The sequence below is a fragment of the Siphateles boraxobius genome, unplaced genomic scaffold (genome assembly GCF_051911475.1).
Source record: "Siphateles boraxobius isolate OS27281-9 unplaced genomic scaffold, OSU_SipBor_1 36, whole genome shotgun sequence".
Taxonomy (NCBI): Eukaryota; Metazoa; Chordata; class Actinopteri; order Cypriniformes; family Leuciscidae; genus Siphateles; species Siphateles boraxobius.
Genome location: NW_027508986.1, coordinates 173,869 through 184,987, shown reverse-complemented (window position 1 = coordinate 184,987; position 11,119 = coordinate 173,869). Strand labels below are relative to the sequence as shown.

The 11,119-nt window shown below is 37.6% G+C and overlaps 1 protein-coding gene across 1 annotated transcript; it reads left to right on the top strand.

Annotated features, from left to right (window-relative positions):
* The first annotated feature begins 210 nt into the window (after positions 1-210).
* Positions 211-4,502, top strand: siva1 (SIVA1, apoptosis-inducing factor). The gene is made up of 4 exons (XM_077196836.1): positions 211-464; positions 1,926-2,096; positions 3,412-3,565; positions 4,303-4,502. Exons 1-4 carry the CDS (start codon positions 344-346, stop codon positions 4,349-4,351), a joined length of 495 nt encoding a protein of 164 aa, XP_077052951.1. The 5' UTR covers positions 211-343; the 3' UTR covers positions 4,352-4,502.
* Positions 4,503-11,119: the final 6,617 nt, after the last annotated feature.

Sequence of the window (11,119 nt, the reverse complement as noted above, 5' to 3'; positions counted from 1 at the left end):
CCAAAACACAGCACAAACGTATAGATGAGAAGTAAACGAAACAAATTATATATCATTTGTATTATTAAAAATGTATAGTTTTTTATACTCTCTCTCTCTAAATGATTGAGGTTATATTGACAGGAACATATTAAACTCATTTCCGGCAGGGGGCGCTAAGCGCGTGCCCGCGTCGGTGCGCCACTGGAGCGCGCGAAGAAGAACCAGAATCCTTAAAGCGCGAACGCGTGTTGTTTTCCTTCACGCTCGCGCTGTTGATTAGTTCGGTTGTTAAGTTTGTTTATTGTTTGTTTTTTCCTTTTCATCCTTTAATCGTTGTGTTTTGTAACTTATCGTTTTTAAAATGCCTAAGAGATCCTATCCTTTCAGCGAAAGCTTCTCCTCGCAGTATAAAGTTCATGTCGGCCTGAAGGAGATCAATAACTGTGGCGTTCTTGGACTCAAATACAAACAAGAGGTTTACGGTGAGATATAAACATATTTATTACACTTATGACACCATTAGAGTGAAAAATAATACAATGTCAACAATATAAGTCACTGGAATCTTTTATAATCGGTATAATCAAAACTAATGCTTGTAGTGATTGATGATCATGTTAATGATTATTATCACCAGGTGGTGTTAATGTTTTCAGTTTAAACAAGGATAATTTATTATTGGTCAGTTTTATTACTTTCGTTGCGTGTAATTTAAAGCTGCTCTTTAAGTATTGCTAGTGAGTTAACGTTAATCAGATTCTTATAAATGTATAACATGATTTGTAATCTGTTATATATGAGTATTGCTAAACTTACCTGCAGGTTGTTAAACATTGGTGCTATACTTAAAGTATCTTTATTAGAGATGCACGACATATTGGCCAACATATCGGTATAGGGTGATCACCATCAAACAAACCAAATGTATAAGTTTGTGTGGGATAATGTGGGACATGTTACCAACACTAAAACAACGTGAAACCGTTATATAATGTTTATGTAGCTTAATAAAAACATTTGTATTCTGCATTTCAGCTGATAAAACTTCTTTGTTCTTTAGTCCCTTCCAGAAAACAGCATTACATCACAATGTTACATAATTCTTTATTTTACATGACATTTAAATTCAACATCACTGAGCCCAAAGGCATCATGCAGATCACTATTTCTGAAACAGTTCTGACCAAGCCCAACTAAAATCCAACAATATAAATAATGAACAAATAAAATATAAACCAACTTGAATTTAGATCATTGACAGTCTTATATATTAAGAATATATATTAAACCAAAAACGTTATTTTTTTAGAAAGGATGTGAATTAAAACAATCACTGCTGGCAACAAGTTGATTATGTTAAATTTAAAATTTAATTTATAGAATTATCCATTTGTTTTCTGACAGAAACGCATGGAACGAATCACCGCTCCACATTTTGATTGACAGCCGGCACAACCCACTAGTGACCGTGTTTACTCCTGTGCTTTCAAACATTAGATAGGATTTTAAAAACGGCTGTTGTATTTGTACTTCTGACGAAGCGCTATTAAATATAGGTGAAAAACTACGCCGCAAAACTCTTCAGATTTGCACTGTTCAATATGATGGGTTTAAATTGCTTGAAATATGAAATATTTCCACTTTAAAAAAAAAGGAAAACACAGTAAAGTGCAACATGTGCACCACAAGTCTGTCATATAGACTACATAAAATAATGAGAATATTAATGGTGTGTTTGGGACATGGCTTTTAATGGTAGACTTTTGTTTTTGTAATCAGGCTCTCAAAAAAATTTTTTAGATTTATCGACCAATATATCGGTTACTGGCTTTCAAATATAAATAATTATCAGTTTCCGATATCAGCTAAAAAATGTCATATCTGTGCATCCCTAATCTTTATGAGAGTTTTCCTAATTTGTCTATCAACTTTGTTTTAATTAGAAAAGACCAAAAGCCTGCTGTTCAACGGGACCAAAGCCGTGATGGGCCGCATCTGGAAGGCGGACGGGGAGGAGAAGCGCTCGGATCCGGTTCCGGGACATCAGACGCTCCTCAGGGGACAGACCATCATCGGGTTCGACGGGAGACTGAAGAAAGCAGACGCTGTTCCAGGTGAGGTTCAGTGTGATGAGGTCATCCGCTGAGTCACGTGTTCAGGGCCGGGTTTATGCGCAGGCGTTCTGGGCTGGTGCCTATAATCACATCCAGGGGCGACCCAATTACAATGAGGAGACGTAAAGTATTGTTTTAATTCCTATTCACTTTAATGCTAAAACTATGTAAGGCAATTACTTTATAAATTAATTCAACTTAAAATGTCATCTTTTTAACATAAATCATTACTATTGGTCACCCTTTACATTTGTCTGTGGGTTTTGCAAATATTTAACCAATGAGATTTATTAGAGCTTGTGACCAAATCTCGTAGTTTCATTTGATCCTCATAACTCCGCCCACCTCTACTGTGAATGAAGCCGTGACATTCACTGGAAAACATGACATTCACTGGACAACTTCACTACTTCTAAAGGAAATCAAGCTCAAGAGGTTTGTCAGATGGTGTAGGGAGCCCAAAATTAGCTCTTGCATGTCACATTTACTACCTGTAAATGTCTTTAATCAATGAAAACAATTAGAATAAGACCCTATATAGAGCTGTTACCAGTCAAATGAGATTTGTTTGCACTGCTGAGGCACAGAATTAATTTTAAAAATAATGTGTTAAGTGATTAATTGCGAGTGGTCATATTGGTAAAACCGTTCCCTTGTTTTTTTTATTTTTTATGTGTGACTTGTATGTTATAAAAAATATCTCTTTATATTCATATCTTAAATTCAGGTATTTGTATTAATTTTGTTGACATTTCAGACAATCTCCGTGTTCACTTCTGACCTGAGACAAAAGAAACCAATCTCATTAATGTTTAGTCCCCCTGTTGTCCGTTTTATCCCGTAACTCATCTTTAATCCCCAAAATGACATAATTAAACGTTTTTATATGCAATATGCAAATGATCCCCGCCTCCACTCACTCAGCTCAGAGATCCACTCGTTGACGATCACACGTTGATCTGATTGGTTACAAGGTAGTTTGTGACGTCAGAAACACCAGCGATTTCAAACCGTGTTTTTGGTCTTTGGTTCACTGCAGTTTTAAGGAGAAAATACTCAGCAATGCTGTCGACTTATGAATTTACACATGGTTTGTCCTAAAGCATATTAATAACACCACATAGACACATAAACAACATTAAAAGAGGTATAAATTGGGAAAATTCTAAATTGAGAATTTCTTTATATATTAATATATATATTAATATATATTATATATATTGTGTAAATGATTGGTTTGTTTCAGACCTGTATTCAACACTGGTGAGTTGTGCACTTGTTGTCACCGCTAACGTGATGTGTTGTGTGTGTTCAGGTTGTGTAGCGGCTCCGTCAGCGTGCTGTGTGTGTCAGCGGGTCTCGGGCTCGAGGAGGCCGTGTTCTCAGTGTGAGCGTCCGGCGTGTCCCGTGTGTGTTCAGCAGTGCAGCGTTTGCTCCGAGCGCTTCTGCTCCTTGTGCTCCGTCACCGAGTGAGTTAAACACCGCGTATCAACACTGACCAGCTTCAGACGCTCAGGGTGTGTTTCCCCAAAGCATCGCTAGCAAACGATGATCGCAAGCTCCGTCGTTATCATAGTTCAACAAATCGGTGTTTCCCGAAACCATCGTTCCAACGAACATTCGCAAACAGCATAGCAGAGTTGTGTGTCTTTGATCTCGACCTGCGAGTTTAGTGTTTGCATGACGTGTGGACTCAATAAATCCTGATCTTGAGCAAAACAAGCAAGCTGACATTCAGTGCCATCTAGATCTTTTATTTAGAATACATACTAATGTCATTTACGTCTTTTAGTTTGTCAAGAGATTCAAAGCACCGTTTGTGAAGAGTGCGCGTGTGTGATCGAGCTCTAGTATGCAAGAACGAGCCTATGATTGAATCTGGAAATAAAGTAAAATAACAGAGAAATTTGAAATATTCCTCTAATGTCGGTAATTTATAGCAAAACAGCTAGCGTTAATTCGATCATTAGAAGTAGTTATTACTCCTCAATCTGCGTGACATCATTAACCAACGTGGCTGAACGACCGATTCGCGACAATACGGTTTCGGGAAACAGTCGTGACTAGCTAGATGATTTCTTCAACGATGCATCGTACTATAGCGGTGAAGCAGCGAGTTACTGTACGGGACACACACTCCTGCTTCTGCTCTAGTTCACTGAATGATCCGGGTCTGGTTTGTCTCATCCCTTCTCTCTCTCTGCAGTTACAGCGAGCGTTATGAGCGAGTCCTCTGCGCTGGATGTTCATCCTGATGGATGCATGCTGAGATTTTAGTTTTAACGCAATATCAATTAAGTGTAAATGAGATTACTATTTTATATGTGCTTGCATTGTTTCTCGCTCTTTCCCTTTACTTGTGTACATACTTATTGAAATAAATACTTGGTGTTAATGCTTTCCTAATTGTTGCGTGGAGTTACTTTTTTTTAACCAAGCAAAATGTTTTCTGATATGCAGTGAAATTAGTACATGAGTTTTATTAGGAACATTATTAATAGTGGCGCTATCATGTGTGGGTCACTAGAGGGCAGCAGCTGAATATACTTCATCAGATTCTGAAGAGCCAGGAATATTCACCAGCAAAACTTCATTAAATCTGCTTTAATTGTGATGCTTTTTCTTTAAGAATGAAACTGGAGTCTTTAAAAGTTGTTTAAAAGGTTTCCATGTAACGATTAATTTGCCTTTCGAAACTTTAAAAATAATTGAAATCGGAAACTTAAAGCTCAATCGGACCCTGAACCATCAAGAATACTTTGTTCAAAGTCATTTTGTGTTGAAGCAACTTGGTTCTTCTGAGAGAAAATAACCATAATGCTTTAGACGTTTGTGTTCTGGTTCAAGAAAGATTTTGAAAAGTCTCTTCTCACCAAGGCTGATTTTATATGATCAAAAATACAGTAATATTGTGAGATACTAAACTTTAAATCGGCTGTTTTCTATGTGAATATATAGTAAAGTGTAATGTATTCCTGTGATCAAATCTGAATTTTCTGCATCATTGCTCCAGTCTTTAGTGTCACATGATCATTCAGAAATCACTATAATATGATGATTTAATGCTCAAGAAACATTTGATTATCAATGTTGAAAAGTTGTGCTGGTTGTTTTTCACATTTTATTTTTCAGGATTCTTTGAATAGATCAAAAGAACAGCAATTATTTGAAATCATATCTGGTAAACTAATGTCTTGTCTGTCACTTTTGATGAATTTAATGCATCCTTGCGGAGTAAAATAATTTCTTTCCAAAAACAATTTGTACATTTTATCCAATTAATACTGTATATGACGTCTTTAGTGCACACAACTTTTTGGCGTATATGACAATGCTTCCTTTTAAATGCTATTTTTATGAATATTTAAATAAAGTATTTCTTTAAATACTCTCACTATTAAACATGCAGCTCTTCTATCAGTGATTGACCCAAATCAAACACAGCTTTCTGTAATGCATAAGACAGATCACTGAATAATGATCCAAATATGGTCTGTTTCTTACAGAAAGCATCATTTGACGTCAGAAGACCTGAAATCTAGTTTACTAGTTGTATGGACTACTCTTATGATACTTTTACATCCTTTTTGAAGCTTAAACTTTATTCAATTCAATAATTGTATGGAAGAGTCTTCAGAGCTTCAGTGTCCTGCTGACGAAAGACATGAAGATATAAATGATGACATGATCTTCTAACACAGATATTGATATGCTGTGGAGATCAGAAAGCAGTAAGATGTTAAAATATATTTACCGGATTTTATTTGCAACTTTTTTTGCCAGGTAAATACTGTACTTTAATGAAATTACAAAAGAATTGCTGTAAAATGTATTTACAGGATTTGATCGGCAGCCTTTAAATATTGGCAACTTGCCAGGTAAATAGTGTACTTTAATGAAATTGCAAAATATTGCTGTAAAATAAACTACAAGCTTATTTCAAAGTTACTGTGAAAAAACCTACAAATTACTGTTTTTCACATACGACAAATAACTATAAATTGCTTTACAGTATTATACTGTAATTTTACAGCAATTACAACATTTATACAGGACTATTTATAAGTAAATTCTACGGTACTTTTTTAGACATGAAGGTGTAAATGATGGCATGATCTTGTAACACAGATCATGATTGTGGAGTTCAGAAAGCAGTCAGATGTTCCTCTACATGATCTTTTGTCTGCTCCTCTGCAGCTGTCCAGACTTTCATCAGGAGTGTTTTACTGTAAAAGGTCAGGGCCGTAGCTTCCGAGGCGGCTCCTCTTTCTCTGCGCCACATGCCAGGGACCCGGAGGCCTGACGGGCCCTGCTGACTCCTGGACCGGCTTAAGTCCAGGCGTGTGGCTCTGAGTCCGGGAACAGCTGTGCTCAGAGACGGGGAGACACAGGCCTGCCTCGCTATAAATACGCGTGTGTGTGTGTGTGTGTGTGTGTGTGTGTGTGTGTGTGTGGTGAAGGAGTGACAGCTGTGTTCGGCTGCTCCTCCATCGTCTTGCGCTCTAGTCAGGTCACCTTCCTTCATACTGCGCTTTTAACAATATGGACTGTTTCAAAGCAGCTTTACAGGGATAATAGGAAATTAAAGTAACAGATTTTTTGGCTTTACAGGAGCTCTAGAATAAAGTTATTATCCAGGTAAAGTTACTTATTGATTGATTCACTTCCATTGCAAAGATCATTAGTTATTAATTTAGGGGCCACTAACACGACACCGTTTTAACAGAAAACTGAAAACTTTTAATAAGTTCTGGCTGTTCATTTGCATGACAACGGTGTTTGGTGGCTCGAGAATATAAACATTAAACCATTTTCACGAGTCTTAATAGTCAAAGTTTGCCATGTGTAATTATCCACTATGATTCAAAGGTGTTCTGGTTAGTTGCTTAAAAAATGTGTGGGTTTATAGCTTGTTGACATAAGAATGTGTTTTCTTTCTGTTCTGAGTGGTTGCTAAGGTGTTTTGAGTGGTTGTTAGGGTAGTCTGAGTGGTTACTAAGGTGTTGCTAGGTTGATGTTCATGTGTGCAGAGCATTATTAGCTTGTTGATACAAGAATGCTTTTTCCAGCTGTTCTGAGTGATTGTTAAGTCATTGCTGGGTGGTTGTTAGGGTCTTCTGATTGGTAACTAAGGTGTTGCTAGGTTGATGTTCATGTGTTCTGAGCATTATTAGCTTTTTGAATTTTGATACAAGAATGCATTTTCCAGCTGTTCTGAGTGATTGTTAAGTCATTGCTGGCTGGTTGCTAAGGTGTTCTGAGTTGTTACTTGGGTGTTCTGAGTGGTTGCTAAGGTTTCTGTTTATGTATTCTGAGCATTATTAGCTTTTTGATACAAGAATGCATTTTCCAGCTGTTCTTACTGATTGTTAAGGCGTGGCTGGGTCATTCCTAAGGTTTTCTGAGTAGTTGCTAAGATGTTGCTAGGTGGTTGTTATTAGATTGTTGATACAAGAATGTATTATCTAGCTGTTCTGAGTGGTTGCTAGGGTGATTGTGAGTTAAGGTGTTTTTGTTGGATACGGAGGATATACAAACAAAAAAGTAACAAAAGGTACAGTGGTATTAACATCATTTTTATGCATGGTACCATGTTAGATCTACATACTGTTCTTTGAAATATTTCGTATGATTGTGCATGAATATGATAATCAGATGTGTTTTCTAGCTTTTCTGGGTGGTCGCTAGGGTGTTGCTGGGTGGTTTCTTTCATTCTTCTGAGTATTTGTTTATAGTTTCTATAAGTTAATATTTTGTTTATGATGGTGCATGAATATAATAATCATGTGTTTTCTAGCTGTTCTTACTGGTTGCTTGGGGGATCCGAGTGGTTGCTAGGGTCTTGCTAGGGTGTTCTGAGTGGTTGCTAAGGTGTTGTGAGCCTTTTTAGCTTTTTGACACAACATAAAGGTTTGGTACATTGGTATTAACATGATTTTTAAGCATGGACTACATGCCGTTCTTTGAAATATAGTATGTACAATGTTGCATGAATGTAATAAACGTTTTTATAGCTGTTCCGAGTGGTCGTTATGGTGTTGCTAGGGTGTTCTGATTGGTTACTAAGGTTTTTATGAGTTTTTTTTTGTTTTTTTTTACAGTGGTTCATTCACACATAGAAGCGCCATATTAATATGTATGGTATTATGATTTCTATACCATATTTTGATTGGTATTTTGTAAAATTCCTTGGAAATGCGTTAGTGCATGAATACAATATCATGGTAGCCTATTTATCAAAGTATCATAGTATGAGCATCTCATACCGTCACTGTATGACCTCACAGTGCTAATAAGGTGACATTGAGGATATATCGACTTGAAGTTAATTATATAAGACACAAAGGTCTCGTCTCTGACAGAGCGTTGCTCGTTTTTCCTGTTTTATGTGCGTGTGTGTGTGTGTGTGTGTGTGTGTGTGTGTGAGGCTGCATTGCTCCTTTTCAAGTGTGACCACCTGTCTTTTGTTATGAAGTAAATAAATAAATAAACATGGCCAGGCACCAGATGTCCCCGGCCGTGCGTTCAGAGGTCAAGGTCTCCCACCGCTGGCCTTGCGAGGTGAAGACATCCAAGTTTCAACTTCACTTCTCCTACAAAGACTTCCTGTCGTCTGGGGAATACATGCAAATGTGCTAGCTGTGGTGAAATGGAAATTACATGAAGCTTTTTGATAAGCGAGGGCAAAACACACATCTAATTAAGTCAAAGAGACGACAGCGCGCTCATCAAAGAGTACAGCTAGTCATGGCGTGCTTGTTTCTCATTTGCTAGTTGTCTAGTCCAGTCCTTCAGCTGTTTCATGCTCAAGGATGCACACTTTAAGTGGACACCACAATTTATGGCAGAAAATTAAATGTCCTTATAATCAATAGAAACAATATGCAAAATTATGTGGCATACTAAATATTTTATTTTTCGAACATTCATTCATTTTATATATTTCCCCACACAAACTCACAAGTCTACTGATATTTAATATTGTCTATATCGGATTTGCAATTCGGCAAAACAAAAATATTTATCTACTTTTGCCAGAATTTTGAGTGGAAAGGGTGTTCTGAGTGGTTGCTAAGGTGTTGCTAGGTGGTTGTCCACATGTTGTGATGTGTTGATACAAGAATGCATTTCTTTGCTGTTCTGAGTGATTGCTAGGGGGTTAATAGGGTGTTCTAAGTGTGCTAAGGTGTTGCCGGGCGGCAACATGTGTTGTGCTCATTATTAGCCTGTTGATACATTTCATAGCTGTTCATAGCTAGGGTGTTCTGAGTGGTTGCTAAGGTTTTGCTACTTGCTGTTCAGAGCATTATTAGCTTGTTGATATAAGAATGCATTTTCTAGCTGTTCTGAGTGATTGTTAAGTCATTGCTGACTGGTTGTTATGGTGTTCTGAGTGGTTGCTAAGGTGTTGCTAGGTTGCTGTTTATGTGTTCTGAGCATTATTAGCTTGTTGATGCAAGAATGCATTTCCCAGCTGTTCTGAGTGATTTTTAAGTCATTGCTGGGTGGTTGCTAAGGAGTTGCTAGGGTGTTTAGAGTGTTTGCTAAGGTTTTGCTAGGTGGGTGCCTGTGTTGTGAGCATTATTAGCTCGTACGTTAATACAAGAATGCATTTCATAGCTGTTCTGAGTGATTGGTGAGCTGTTGCTGGGTTGTTGCTAGAGTTGTAGCCTACTAAGATTTTTTACAGTAGCACATAAATTTGTCACTAATGAAAAAAAATTTAAAGCACGGTATTATCCTGATTTTTCTACCATGTTAGAACGGTAACGAGAAAGGAGACGATATGTTTTATTATTTCCATGTTGTTTTTTTCATTGCTGTCCGACCCCATCAGAAACCACCACCGCTTTCCTAATTGTAAGACTGATCTCCAGGTGAAATGTTATTAGATTAAACCGCAATCCTCCAGGCCTCCAATAATTTAAATCCTAGCTTTTCCAGACGCGCGATCACACACACACACACACACCCTTACACGCCATTCCCTTTAACCGGGTCTACAGCGGTTCGCTGAGCTTCAGGCCAGAACTCGAGAGCTGGAACTGGACAATAGACACACTGAACTACAAACCACAGACAAAAGAGCCGGGGTTTGATGGGGGTCGTTCCCCCGGAGCGTGTGGTCTCGATGGGGGAGGCCATGGGAATCACACCGCAGAGCAGCTGGGTGTCTTTACATGTGCGCTCGGAGAATAATTAGGGTCTCACTCGCTAAGAAAATGACCAGTGAATTGGCTTTTGAGATTCCGAATTAGCCACGCATTTCTTGTCCCGCTCCTGCGTGAATTGTTTGTTTGCTCGGAATGCAAATGAGCGTCCAGTGAAGGAGGCGTTCTTTCGTTTAGGAAACGCCGAACGAGGAAGTCAAACACGAAAAATTGAGTAAAGTTGCAGGTTCACTTTGCACTGCACCTGCTTTATATCGGGTAGTGTGTGTGTGTGTGTGTGTGTGTGTGTGTTATTCCCTCCCCTTCCACATCATCGGTATTCAGGAGAAGCCGCAGTGTTTTCTGTACACAAATCCTCACCGACTGACGTGAAACTCCTCGGAAATATATTTGAGGTCATTCATTCATCCCTGATTCCCATGCACTTGACCGATGGGTTTCCACACTTTTCAAGTAAAGGTTCTACATGGAACTTTAAAGGTTCTGTCAGGCGCTTCATATTAGCAGAATTCCCATACTTTATGGATTTAATTATTTTTTTTTTAAATTAAATATCTCATAAACATACCTTTTTCACTAGAAATAAATGTAAGAGTGTAATCTTGTAATCTTAAATGTAAATGTAATCTTTTTTCTAAGAGTGACCTGGGATTTTTTTAAATCATTTTTATAAAGATTACACTCAAAAAATACAGAAGCTATGAATTTATATTAATTATAGAAATTCCCAAGATTTTAGTAATTTTCATGTCTTTTTTTAAAGAAAATGTTCGTTTAAAAAAAAAATTATTGGTTAATCATTGTTCTCCTGGTTGCTTGAGCATCATTAAAAAAAAAAGACAAACACAATAA

What these genes read in the sequence shown, in the direction of transcription:
- siva1 (XM_077196836.1), top strand. Translation starts at nt 344, where the DNA reads ATGCCTAAGAGATCCTATCCTTTCAGCGAAAGCTTCTCCTCGCAGTAT. An exon ending in GAAAGCAGACGCTGTTCCAG is followed by an intron (nt 2,097 to 3,411) that starts GTGAGGTTCAGT and finishes GTGTGTGTTCAG; the next exon opens with GTTGTGTAGCGGCTCCGTCA. An exon ending in TCCTTGTGCTCCGTCACCGA is followed by an intron (nt 3,566 to 4,302) that starts GTGAGTTAAACA and finishes CTCTCTCTGCAG; the next exon opens with TTACAGCGAGCGTTATGAGC.